Source organism: Lithobates pipiens, unplaced genomic scaffold (genome assembly GCF_037356315.1).
Source record: "Lithobates pipiens isolate NorthernLeopardFrog02 unplaced genomic scaffold, aLitPip1_a1.2 Scaffold_28, whole genome shotgun sequence".
NCBI classification, from domain to species: Eukaryota; Metazoa; Chordata; class Amphibia; order Anura; family Ranidae; genus Lithobates; species Lithobates pipiens.
In genome coordinates this window covers 107,916,792-107,931,129 of record NW_027507789.1, presented here as the reverse complement: position 1 = coordinate 107,931,129, position 14,338 = coordinate 107,916,792, and the positions used below count along the sequence as shown (strand labels likewise).

The following is a 14,338-nucleotide window of genomic DNA, read 5'->3' as shown; positions in this document are numbered from 1 at the left end:
CCTAATGTTTACTTCCGCAATTACGCGCCGCCGCGGGCGCGCATCGCAGAAGTTCTGTGTTCGCCGTGTCCCCCGGGGACAGGCAAACACAGATCGCTGTAAACAGCCAATCACAGCGGCCATTTACAGCGCGATCGGCGTGTCCAATGGGAGATGATCTCATATGTAAACATATGAGAATGTCTCTCAGCACCGCTCTCCCTCCTCACACAGACAGTGTGAGAGGGGAGAGATGAACGGCTGCAGCGGCAGCCGTTCTGCTTTGTTTAAAAAAAAAAAAAGTAAAGTGCCATACATCCTCCCCCAGCAGTGCCACCTGTCATCGGTGCCACGTAGTGCCACCTGTCATCGGTGCCACCTGTCATCGGCGGCACGTATTAGTGGCGCCTGTCATCGGCGGCACGTATTAGTGGCGCCTGTCATCGGCGGCACGTATTAGTGGCACCTGTCATCGGCGGCACGTATTAGTGGCGCCTGTCATCGGCGGCACGTATTAGTGGCGCCTGTCATCGGCGGCACGTATTAGTGGCGCCTGTCATCGGCGGCACGTATTAGTGGCGCCTGTCATCGTCCTGGTGCTTCAAAAGTGTAATAAATAGTCAACAAGTTAGATGTGTAATTTATGTTCCTAGAACACATGATGGCGCTACCTGCATGTTGGGCTTCTCTGTGGCCAGGCTGTGAAAGTCCCACACATGTGGTATTGTAATACTCAGGAGGAGTAGCAGAATTTTTTGGGGGGTGTCATTTGTGGTATACACATGCCATGTGAGAGAAAACCTATTACAATAACAATTTTGTGGAGAAAAAAAAAATGAAAAATTTTAATTTTGCAAAGAATTGTGGGAAAAAAATGACAACATCAAAAAGCTCACTATGCCTCTTAATAAATACCTTGGAATGTCTACTTTCCGAAAAGGGGTCATTTGGGGGGTATTTGTACTTTCCTGACTTGTTCGGGTCACAAGAAGTGAGATAGGCCACCAGTACATCAGGTGTGATCAATTTTGTGCGATTCGCACCACAGCTTGTAGACTCTCTAACTTTCACAAAGACCAAATAATATCCACTAATTTGGGTTATTTTTACCAAAGACATGTAGCAGTATAAATTGTGGCCAAAATTTATGAAGAAAAATTAATAATTTGCATAATTCTGTCACAAACAAATATGCGTTTAAAAAATAAAAATAAAATTCGGTCTTTTTTCATGTATAGCGCAAAAAATAAACCCCAGAGGTGATCAAATACCACCAAAAGAAAGCTCTATTTGTGGGGGGAAAAAAGGACAAAAAATTCATTTGGGTACAGTGTTGCATGACTGAGTAATTGTCATTCAAAGTGTGAGAGCACCAAAAGCTGAAAATTGGTCTGGGCAGGAAGGGTGTTTAAGTGCCCAGTAAGCAAGTGGTTAAAGGAGCTGTGTCCGTCAATGAACTTCAGAGAGAAGGCTTTTATTGCGTGGTCGTGCAATGTTCTACCCAAACAAAATTGACGGATATATATTATAAATTTTATTATATTATTATTTTGTTTTGTTTTTTTACCAAAAAGTGTATATTGATTTGAAAGATTTATGGCGCTCCCCCCCCCCGGTGGACAGATCGGACACATTTTTGGGTCTGTCGACATTTTATACAGCAACCGGAGCTATAAAAATGCACTGATTACTGTGTAAATGTCACTAGCAGGGAAGGAGTTAACGCTAGGGATTATCAAGGGGTTAAATATGTTCCCTCGTGAATGTTTCTTACTGTGGAGAGGGGGGGAGTGACTGAGGGAGGAGTCATACCACTGTTCATAATTACAACCAGTAGATGTGTCTCTTCTCCCCTGTCAGAACAGGGATTTGTGTGTTTGCGTACACAAATCCCTGTTGCGGCTCTTGTGGGTGGCCTGCTCTGGCCTTTTAAAGGGGCCGAAGTATCGATACATCGTTTTGCGGTAACGAACCACTTTGCAGGCGTAAATGTGTGACTGACTGTAGATATGGGGCAGTTTCAGTGGAGAGATATTTGTAGTAGAAAAAGGGAGGGGGGGCAGGGGTTGGACTTTCAGTGAGGCAAGTATCAAAGGAGTAAAGAGAAAATGTATTGCATAAATGTCGTACAGTATATACATGGAACCCTTAAAGAGGCTGACTCCATTTAAGGCAGCAAAGTACAGTAACCTAGGCCAAAGACAGACTGTGTTGCATCTTGTCATATAAAAAAAATGCATAAACCAAAATAAAATGAACCGTATAATGGAACTTAAATTTCTGATATGCTGTGGCTGAAACCATGGATAAATGTGGAAACTGCATCCTTTAAACTCCACACGTTTTGTGGAATTATCTCCAACTCATCAGGAGCAGATGCTGAGTATCTTAAAAATAAAATAAAAAAATGTACAGTATAAAATAACAAAATGGTAGAAAAAAAAGACAGGAAGAACTGTTCAACCTGGGGTAACTTGCATATGGTGACAAATTCAACCTATAAGATCCAGGTACATGAGTCGCTATGTGTGTCTATCCCAGGAGCTGAGGTATGGGGAGGATTGCAACAATAGCAGCCGCACACAGGCCTGACCCTAAAGGAGCAGAAGTCATCGTATTGATATTTTTCCTGTAGCCATTCCCAGGCACAGTACCAATTATCTATGGCAAGTATAAGTGTATATACCACAGGTAAATCAGAGTGCACCGCCACAGAATAGTGTAGAGACCAACATCTAAAAAGGCTCCTACAGGCTCCGAAAAGTAGGAGTGCATAAAGTATATCACAGCTGTGAACTAGCCGGCGACACGCACACCTAGTGCACATCACAGCTCCTGGATATAGGCAGCAAGCCAACCCAAGAATGCCATGATCATATGGAATGGTTGGAAAAAAAAAAAAAAAAAGATAAAATGACAAATGGGAGAAAAAAGGGCAACCTACATATGCATTATATAGGTCCAAGATTCAGTACCAACCTGTTGCTACATTGACTCCATCCTGTTTTGAGTATAAAAGGACAAGAGATTTTGGGACTTTAAATGAGGTGCACATTAAATTCACCTCCATCCCTATTGCCTTTTAGAAAAGGGGGATCTTGTGTCTTGTGTGCCTGGATCGTATAGGTTGAACTTGTCACCATATGGAAGTTATCCCAGGTTGAACAGTTCTTCCTTTCATTTTTCTTTTCTAAAACTTGGTTATTTTATTTTGTTATTGATGAGTTGGCTATAATTCCACAAAAAACGTGATTTTAAAGGATGCAGTTTCCACATTTTATCCATGGCTTCAACCACATCCCAGAAGTTTCAGTTCCTTTATATGGTTCATTGGTTTAATTTTATTTTCTCTCTCCTCTTGTACTCCTGTGACCCATAGGAGAAGCTCAGCCTGGACTTATCCTTTTTTAAATAGGATATTCTTAGACCAAGGGGTATAAGTTTTTCTGGTTTAGCCGTTTTGCTTTTTATTTTTAGCTAGCCAAGATCCTGCTTTATTGTGGAGGCCATAATAATTGGCTTTAAGGTGTTTGAGCTTATTTTTCATATTTGTAAAGACCCTAATTGTTGCCTACCTTGTGAGGCATGGGTTTGGGTTAGATTTATTCTCTTGTTGTTTTAGGAAGCTAGAGCTCAGCACTTCTTTGATCTGTTTCTTAACAAGTTAAGCCATTTTGATTACCATCTCCCTCATATAGACCTTTTTATAGGTATTCCATAAGGTAAACCTGTTGTTGAAATGCCATTATACACAAAGTCGTGCTGTTATTGCACAATCTTTTTGGCACAATTTCTTGTCCTCCAAAAGTAGTGTTTAGTCTCCACCATGGGGGGGGGGGCGGCGGCGGTTGTCGTTGGAGCGTGATATGACCATAAAACTACCAATGTTTGCATTAAGAACATTTTTTGCAGGCACTTTTTTTTTTTTTTCCCCCCCCGTGAGGAGATGCTCAGTGTGGGAGTAGGAAGAGCATGATGCAGAGAAAAGTGAAATCCTTCCCAGATGCATGGAAGCAGTGCCAGACGACATCCAAGTCATATTTATGTAGCAAGGGAACAATAGACTGACCTGGTCTTCTCACAGAAGCGGTGGAGTGTAGGATTGTGTTGAAGTCTCCGCCAATAATAAGGGTGCCTTGCATTACTTCCAGAACCTTGGAAAACTGCGTAAGGAATTTCCTCTGTTTAATGTTCGGAGCTTAAAGGTTAACTAGTGTAAAGACTACTTGATTTAGATCACAAATGAGGATGATATATCTGATCCTGAATAGTGTGGATATGGTGAAATACCAGAGTCCACAGGCCTATTAATAATAATAATTAATTTTTTTGGGGCCATTTGCCATGTACAGGTGAGGAAAATGTTGAAATTTTACTCAAGGGCATTTGTGTGCAGCAAAATGGGATTCCTATAATATTGTTGGCCCACCCTTTGCAGCTATAACTGCTTCATCTCTTCTGGGAAGGCTGTCCACAAGGTTTAGGAGTGTTTGGGGAAATGTAAGAACCATTCTTCCAGAAGCACATTTGTGAGGTCGGGCACTGATGTATGAGAAGGCCTGGCTAGCAGTCACCACTCTAATTCATCCCAAAGGTGTTCTATCAGGTTGGGGTCAGGATTCTGTGCAGGCCAATCAAGTTCCTCAACCCCTAAACTTCCTCATCCATGTCCTTTTTGGACCTTGTTTGTGCACTGGTGTGCAGTCATGTTGGCACAAGGGGCAATTCCCAAACTGTTTCCGCAAAGTTGGAAGCATGAAATTGTCCAAAATGTCTTGAAATGCTGACGTCTTAAGAGTTCCCTTCACTGGAACTAAGAGGCGTAGCCCAACCTCTCTGAAAAAAACAGCCCCCTCCAGCAAATGAAAGCAAGGTCTATGGAGAAGGTGGGTTGTAGGTAGCTGTTTATTCTGTTATCAATGTCAATGGTAATTTTTTCTTTTCTTCTTGGTTTTTCCTAGGTTGACTGCTTTCGAGAGAGAATCACAAATGAGGTAAGCCTGTGTTTATTTTAGAAATGTTTTTATTGCTGCGACTATCAGTTTAAAGTGGAAGTAAACCCATCGATTTAAACAGCTAAAAAAAGGCATGCCGGGAATGTTAAATTGTATATCAAAATCAAGAATGGTGCTGTCCCCACTTATACAGTTCAACTAAGGTGCATCTTATAAAAGTATTCAATTCACTCCAGGCGTTACTGCTCTTTCCAAAAAGTCCACTGGGTGGCAGACAAATCTAAAGTACAGAGCAAGAGAGCCCACACCAGCCCTAGTGCATTAATGTTTATTAGATTCAATAAATGAATAAAAAGCCAAGTATCACACTCGCAAATTGCCGATGCTTTTATGACATTGAAATCAAGAGCCTCCACGACTGCCTTATCTCCCGATTTTTCCAGCTCCTTGCAGCGGGGCTGACCAGGCATTCGTATAGCCTGCTTGTTATGGATACACTATCCCTCTCTATGCGTCTCACATGCATGGACCAGCCGGCTGTGGATGACGTCACTCGCGGCCAGGGGGAGGATCTCTTGGTGTGCGTGCTGGCTCCTAGGCTACGTATCAAACTGTTTCCGTGACTACATGTTTCAGAGGCGTGGCCTCCTTTAGGTAATGCCCTAAGGTCTGTCTGTGATTTAAATATGCAAGAACCCTCCTCGCTAGCGCCAATTACAGGGAGCTTCCAATTGGGGGGGGGGGGGGGGGGGGACATGCCCAGAAACGCATCTACCAAACAGAAGGAGCAATATGGAAACAATAACAAACACTTATTTAACCACTTGCCGACCGCCGCACGACGATGTACGTCGACAGAATGGCACGGGCAGGCATAAGGGCTTACATGTACGTCCTTGCCTGCCCGCGGGTCGGGGGCCCGATCGGGCCCCCGCCCGGTGCCTGCGGCGGTCGGTATTCGTTCAGGAGCGATCTCCGACGAGGGGACGGCCATTTATTCATGGCCACCCCCTCGCGATCGCTCCCGACGAATGAAAATGCTCGGTGACATCACTTCCTCTCCTGTAATGTAAACACAGGCAGAGGAAGTGATGTAATCTCTCCTCGTGTCGGTCTTTTTCGTTCCGGCACCGAGGAGAGGATCGTGAGTTGCACCTAACACTACACTAACAGTAGAACACGCCAGGCACACTTTTCACCCCCCAATCACCCCTGCCCCCCCCCCCCCCCCAGTCACAGTGACACCAATTGCATATTTTTTTGTTTTTCTTTTTTTTTTTTTTTTTGCATTGGTGTCATTTGTGACTGTAATAACTGTTAGGGCAGTTAGGGCTAGCCCCCTTTAGCTCTAGGGTGCCCCCCTAACCCCCCCAATAAAGGTTTAACCCCATGATCACCCCCCGTTGCCAGTGTCACTAATAAGCGATCGTTTTTCTGATCGCTGTATTAGTGTCACAGGTGACGCTAGTTAGGCAGGTAGGTATTTAGGTTCGCTGCAGCTTTTTATAGCGTCAGGGACCCCCATATACTACCGCATAGCCCCCTGATTGCCCCCCAGTTAACCCTTTCACCAGTGATCACCATATAACTGTTACAGGTGACGCTGGTTGGTTAGTTTTTTTTTTTTTTGTTTCAGGGCACCCGCCATTTATTACCTAATAAAGGTTTAACCCCCTGATCACCCGGCGGGTGATATAAGTTGGAGGGTCAGATAAGGCCTGCGTCGCCCCAGCGTCAGGTTAGTGCCAGTACCGCTAACACCCACGCGCAAAGTATACACCTCCCTTAGTAATATAGTATCTGATCAGATCTATATTAGCGTTGCCAGCATTTTAGGTTTCCCAAAACGCATTGTTAGCGGGATCAGCCCAGATACCTGCTAGCACCTGCGTTTAGCCCCTCCGCCAAGCCCAGCCCACCCAAGTGCAGTATCGATCGATCACTGTCACTTACAAAACACAACACACATAACTGCAGCGTTCGCAGAGTCAGGCTTGATCCCTGCGATCGCTAACAGTTTTTTTTGTAGCGTTTTGAAACAGTCGCTGACAGGCTAGGTGCTTTTTTACCTGTGAGTCTCACTAGTGTACCCCTAAATTTAGAGCCCAAAATGGCAAAGCGAAGGTACACTAGTGAAGAGGCCTACACGTTTCTGAGCATGACAGATAGTGAAGAGGACGTCACTCATCTGTCAGATTCAGGCTCAGAATACGATCCTGTAGAGGACAGCGGCTCCATGACAGATAGCTCTGACGACGGAGATGAGGCCTCTGTTAGGGACAGGTGTGCCCGATCCCGAATGTATTCTGTTGTTGAGGTGCATAAACCGCAGGCCACTCGTATGGAGCAGAGACGTACTAGAGCCGCTCATCCTTCTGGTGAACTGGCAAGCACCAGCGGCCTAGTACACCCTGGACCTACATCCAGCACTGCAGTAACACGTGGTGACGTGGCGAGTCCCATAAGTGCAGTTCAAGCTGGCGAGGTGGCAAGCACAAGTAGTGTCCCGCTGCCACCAAGAAGAAGACAAAGACAGGCCCGTCGTACCCATAGTGCCCTTCCTGCAGAATTCGCCAATCCTATTTGGGTGCCCACCACTTCTGCAGAACCCGTACTTCCCCCATTCACTGGCCAACCTGGCATTAACGTGGAAACAGTTGATTTTACGACACTTGACTTTTACTCACTGTTTTTCACCGAAGATCTCTATAGATCTATTGTGGACCAAACCAATTTGTACGCTGCTCAACACATCGCCACTATTCCCCAGTCCGCCCTTGCCAGACAATGGAAACCAGTTACGGTTTCCGAATTTAAAATCTTTCTGGGCCTCTCCCTCAACATGGGCATAACCAAAAAGAGTGAGTTGCGGTCATATTGGTCCACTGACCCAATTCACCATATGCGCGTGTTCTCTGCTTCCATGTCCAGGGCACGATATGAGCAGATTTTGCGGTTCATGCACTTCAGCGACAATGAACTCTGTCGTCCTCGTGGAGACCCTGAATACGATCGGCTCTACAAAATTCGGCCCCTCATAAACCACTTCAACCAACGTTTTGCAGAATTGTTTACTCCCGATCAAGTTGTCTGCGTTGATGAGTCCCTGATTACGTTTTCTGGTCGCTTGTCATTCAAACAATACGTCCCCAACAAGCGTTCCAGATACGGGGTCAAGATGTATAAGCTCTGGGGGAGTGGCCGGATGTGGAAGGTGTGGGAGGTGTGGAGACGGCGAGGTGATGTGAGGTGAATGGCGTCCCGACGGGCTCTCTCTCTGTGCTCCGACGTCTAGTGCACCCTGGCTGGGAAGGCAGAGCGGCGAGGCGGCCGTATATACGAACGCTTGAGGAGCTCCGGAGAATTTACTGAGGTCGGAGATTTCCGAAGGTACCTGCATGCATCCGGAAAGCAGCCGGAGATCGCCGAGGCACGCCGAAGGTCGCCGAGAGAAGCCGAGGACTGTCGGAGAGCAGCGCAAAGACCGCGAGAACACAGCGAGAAGCGGCACAGTCGAATATCATTCTGAGAGACGCCCCAGCAGCTGAGCCCGGAGGAAACTAGAAGGCTCCCGAGGTATGTGAAGTGGAGGTGGGGGAGGCCTGACGGAATGCAGAAGCGCTGAGCAGCTGGGACCAGGACTGGAGTAAGCACTCACTCTCCCTCCTGGTAGGAAAACTTTTGTTTTTACTTGTGGAAATAAGCTGTCTATCTGAGGAGACTCTTAAAGGATATCCCAGGCTGGTTAATATCTTTGTAATTCTGACTGGGAGGTATAATGACTGTGTGAATCAGCGCTTTGATACCTGGGCAAAAAGAACTCTGAAAGGACAGCTGCTTAAAGGTCAAATGGTATAAGCCCTCCGCAGGTGCGGTCTTATAAACAAGATACTTGACGCACGCTCTCGCTGAAGGGAAAAACTGACTGGTCTATATACATTTGGCTGACTCAGTACAGGGACTCACCCCTCCCCCCCCCCCCTCTTGTTATATTTTTTAGCTGTTTTGAGCTGCTTTGAGCTATTGCTCTACTACTATTACTACCCCCCATTTATTATTTTATTTTATTTTATCTTCTTGCCTTTTTTCTGGGGGTAGGCCTAGATTCTTTGCATTACACCTGAATATTAAAGATGTCAAGGAGAAGAGGAGAGGATCAGGCACTGGAGGAGAACGAAGGGGCACAACATCTCCGCTCCTCAAAGGAAAAAAACGCCCAGGTTGCACGATCAGCTGCAGCAAAACTAGAGCGATATACCCGTACATCGGGTCAATCTCCAATGAAGGGGGAGCAAACGGAACAACAAGCCCAGCCTATTCAAGTAAAAATTCAACAAGGGGGATCAGTGGATAGAAAAAGCCAAGGTCCTTCAGGCTCAAATTGTAGCAGCACCCAGCTCAAAGAATGCAAGCAAACATCAAGGAATAACCTACAATGAGACCGAATTAGGTACCAAAAGTAACCCCCCTATTGAAGAGGAACCAACATTAAGAGAGGTCCTTCAAGCTGTTAATGCATGCAAAAACTCGCTGGGAGATCTATGCGGCCAATTTAAAAATATGAAGGAAGAGCTACTATTGATTAGACAGGACATACATAACGCAGCGGAAAGAACGGCAGCATTAGAAATAAGGATAAGCCAAATGGAAGATGTTTTACACCCATTACATCAGGAGGTTAACAGTTTGAGAAAACAATTAACCAGCCAAACTGCCAGAATGGATGAAGTAGAAAATAGACTTCGAAGAGACAACATTAGGGTGCTAGGATTGCCTGAGAGATGCGAAGGCTCTGACCCTATAAAATTTTTAGAGACATGGTTCATAGAACTATTTGGCAGAGAAAAATTTTCACCTTTCTTTTCAATAGAAAGGGCCCATCGGGTCCCTTTTAAAGCCCCGCCTCCTGGAGGCCGTCCTAGACCAATGATTTTGAAATTTTTTAATTACAATGACAAAGTGACATTGATGCGTAAGGCTAGAGACATGGGGAGTGTTATGTATGATGGTGTAAAGATTTCTTTCTATTCAGATTATTCACCAGAACTGCAGAGGCGAAGGGCCGATTTCTTAGAGGTTAAACGTATCTTAAGAACCCATAAGATTACATATGCCCTCTTATACCCAGCACGCTTGCGAATAGCGACACTGGGGGGAACACGGGTGTTTGACGCCCCGGGAGATGTAACCTTATGGCTCGAGGCTAACAAGGAGTCATTACAGACGCATTAAGGGGGTGGGGGAGGGGAATAGGGGTCTCTTCTTTTTGAATAATTCTTTTTTAGGAGCACAGGGAGAGAGTTGCGGGAGACTTAAATGAGGTATGAAACAATGATAATAGGGGAGATAGGGATTAAGGTTTCATTTCTTTTTTTTCTTCTTATCTGTTTTACTTTTGTGGTGTCTGTCTCCCCTAGGGTGGAAGTAGAGTGTAATAAGTGTGGGGATGCAAAGGGAGGGAAGGATGGAAGGGAGGAGTGTGTAAGGGCCATGTATACCCCCGTAAGGGAGTACCTAGATAGGTGGTGGTGGGTTGGGGGGATGGGGAGGGAGGGGGCGGGTTGGAGGGATGGGGTGGGAGGGGGGGGAGCTGGGAGGGACGGCAAAAGGAGAAAGGGTAGAAGGGATCAAAAAAAAAAAAAAATTTTGAACACAGAAGATCACAGAAGGTTGAAAGCTATATATTGTATATTTTGCACACAAATAGTGGCTCAATTGGAAGCTACCATTATAAAGATGATACACCGGTATGGATTTTGTAAATTAGGTGGATATGGGGGGAATATGGGTAGAATGAGATACTATAGGATATTTTTCACAAAGTTTGAAGTTCCACCCCCTTTTTGCTTATTTATTTTAATTTTGTTCCGGTATATGTTGAATAATGTTGGATAAGGTACTTAATGTTGCCTCTTGGAACGTAAGAGGCTTGGGGAGCCCGATTAAACGAGCAGCAGTGTTTTCGATGCTGGATAGACATGCGATCGGCCTGGCCTGTCTGCAGGAGACACATTTAACAAAATTAACTATTCCCCAATTTAAAAATAGGAGGTATCAAAATCAATACCACTCCACCCACACATCCTACTCGAGGGGAGTGTGCGTGATGATAGGAACAGGGGTTAGATTCATCTGCAGACAGGCCAGTTTAGATGAACTGGGCCGTTATATTTTCTTGTATTGTGTTTTGGAGGACAGGCCATGTGTTCTGGCGTGTGTCTATGTGCCACCCCCGTTTAAGATGGAGGTGGTGTATAGACTAATGGACTTTTTGGCAGATAAAGAGGAGGTACCGGTAATAGTTCTGGGGGACTTCAATGAAGTGCTTGATAGAGGGGCTGACAGGCTCCCCAGTAAACTTCAATCAGGAGAAACGGGGTTAACAAGATTAAGTCACTTCCTGAAGGAAGTAGGACTACTGGATATGTGGAGGGCGAGGAATATGAATGTAAGGCAATATTCCTGCTTTTCAAGTTCTCACTCAACACTATCCAGAATAGACCTAGCCCTGGGTAATGAGGAAGCGCTGCAAGACGTAAGAAATATAGAGTATCTACCTAGGGGAATATCTGACCACTCATTTTTGAAAATAGTACTGAGAACAGGGGAAAAAAGAAAAACACCGGGGGATTGGAGAATAAGCCCGTTCTGGCTTGAATTAATGAAAGATGTAGAAGAAATTCCAAAAAGATTAAAAGAGTTTTTAGTATTCAATATAGACACTGCCCCAACTAACACAATATGGGATACATTAAAAGCATACACTAGAGGTATTCTGATTCACCAGGTGACTAAAATTAAACAAAAATCTAGGAGCTGGGAGGAAAAAATTAGGAAGTAATAGAGGCAGAGGAGAACTATGTCCAGGATCCCACCTATGGAAAAACAAAGAATATGGTTAAACAAACAGCATGGGTATAGGTCGGCAATTATAAAAAGGGAAGAAAATAAGCGATTATTTCAGAAGCAACGCTATTTTGGGGAGGGAGAGAGCGTTGGGAGAACATTAGCCCAGCTAGTAAAAACTAATTCCCCCTCAGCTACAATCCCAGCGATTAAATCCATGAACGGGACAGTTCTCACAAGTGAAAAGGAGATAGTAGAGGCCTTTAGGGTCTTCTATGAGGAACTATATAGAACTCGAGGCCAGAGGAACGAAGAAGGCATGGGCGCATTTTTGGAAAAAGTGAAATTTCCAACCCTCACTCAAGAGGAGAGGGATGATCTGGAAGCCCCTATAACCCTTAGCGAGATACAGCAGGCAGTGACTGGTATGGCTAACCAAAAGTCCCCTGGGCCAGATGGCCTACCGGTGGAACTATACAAGAAATACAGTGAAATTTTACTTCCAGAACTACTTAGGACTTTGAAAGGGGCTAAGGTAGAGGGGAAGCTGCCAGTATCCATGTTGGAGGCGACCATTATTGTAATACCTAAAGAAGGGAAAGACCCTCAAGAGGTAGCCTCATATAGGCCGATATCACTTTTATGTTCTGATGCTAAAATTTTGGCGAAGGTATTATCAAATAGGCTAAATAAAGTCATTAATAGACTGATACACATAGATCAGACAGGTTTTATTGCCGGACGATCAACCAGTATGAATATAAGAAGGGCATTTTTAAACATTCAGACCCCTCCGATGAACGCGGGCTCGAGGGCCATCCTATCTCTGGACATGACAAAGGCTTTTGATAGTCTAGAATGGGGATACCTGTGGCGAGTCCTGGAGGGGTGTGGGGTCGGCCCCGCGTTCATCGGATGGATTAAAATGATGTACAGTGACCCCAGTGCAAAAGTAAGAATAAATAAAGAACAATCTGAAAGAATAGAGATGAGCAGGGGGACAAGGCAGGGGTGCCCTCTCTCCCCTCTGCTCTTCGCTATTGCAATGGAGCCGTTGGCGATTGCTATTAGGTCAGACCCTGAGATATCTGGTTTTCAAAGGGAAGAGGATAGAGAGGAGAGGATTGCACTTTATGCAGATGATGTTCTTCTCTTTCTAGGAGACACTGGTCATTCTCTGGCAAAGGCAATTAAACTTGTTGAGGACTTTGGAGGCTTCACAGGTTTGACAATAAACTGGGGGAAGTCAGAACTGCTCCAAGTGGATACCCCAGCCGCAGTGATTGCGACTGGGATACCGCAACTGAAAATGGTAGACTCAATGAAATACCTAGGTATATACTTAACAGTAAACTTAGAGCAATACGTTGATAAAAATATGCTTCCGCTATTGGGAAAATTCAAGCGAAGCTGTGACGTCTGGAGTCGACTTCCCTTGTCGGTGGCGGGTCGCTGCAGCTTGATAAAAATGATATGGCTGCCACAATTGTTGTATGTTCTGCACAACGCCCCGGTGTGGATAGGAAAAAAGTGGTTTAAAAAATTTGAAACTCTCTTTCGGGAGTTAATTTGGAAAAAGGGACAAGCGAGAATTCGACTCCAGGCGTTACAGCAGCCAATGGATAAGGGGGGACTAGCCGTGCCTAACCCTAGGAATTATTACTTAGCAGCGCAATTGCAACATCTGGTGGGATGTAATCAGGAGGGGGAGGGTAACCCAAATGGCAGAGCAATGCTGATTGGAGCTCCACATGAAAAACTGGTAGATGCACTGGAAGCAAGTTCCATTCAGCGTAAGGATCCCATAATAAATATGCTAAGCAAAGTATGGAGAACAGTAAAAAAGATGCTGGGATGTACAGGCTGGTCAGAACATACGCCCCTGTGGGATAATAAGAACTTGCAGGAAATATTGTTAATGGGGAGAATTAATATATGGGAGAAGAAAGGAATAGTCAGGTTGGGTCAAATTTATGAGGGTAGAATACTGAAAACATTTACGGATTTAAAAAAGGAATATGATTTACCGCAACAAACATTCTTTCAATATCTACAGCTCCGGCATGCTCTGAAAGCGCAGTTTGGACCACAGATCCCTGAGTGGGATAAGATATCCCTATCCCAGGAGATAATTAAGGTAGATAAATCTAGGGGAGTTATATCCACCCTCTACGGGCTACTAGGTAGGGGACTAAAAATAGAACCTGGCTTAGCCAAGCAAAAAAAGAAGTGGGAAGAGGACATAGGAGAGATCACGGAGGAACAGTGGAAGAGAATATTAGAACTGGGGCCTCTATTATCAGTTTCTCCGTCACAGAAAGTGTCACACTTGATGCTGCTATACAGGGCCTACTATACTCCCAAGAGATTGTTTCTGTTCGGAAGGAGGACGGACGCCAATTGTCCTAGATGCCGAGGCTGCGGGGACCTTCTACATATGATGTGGAAGTGCCCAAAGCTGTTTCGATACTGGGAAGGAATAGCAGAAACTATAAATAAAATATTCGGGATTAATCTGGATCTCGATCCTAAAACCTGTATACTAGGACATAGGAAAG

At 44.9% G+C, this 14,338-nt stretch overlaps 1 protein-coding gene across 1 annotated transcript in view; it reads left to right on the top strand.

Annotated features, from left to right (window-relative positions):
- The window catches only part of PSME3 (proteasome activator subunit 3), a 65,706-nt gene that overhangs the window by 15,753 nt on the left and 35,615 nt on the right, over positions 1 to 14,338 (top strand). Inside the window, exon 2 of the mRNA XM_077459514.1 lies at positions 4,941 to 4,973. Within this exon, the coding sequence (XP_077315640.1) occupies positions 4,941 to 4,973 (33 nt within the window). The remainder of the gene's footprint in view (positions 1 to 4,940; positions 4,974 to 14,338) is intronic.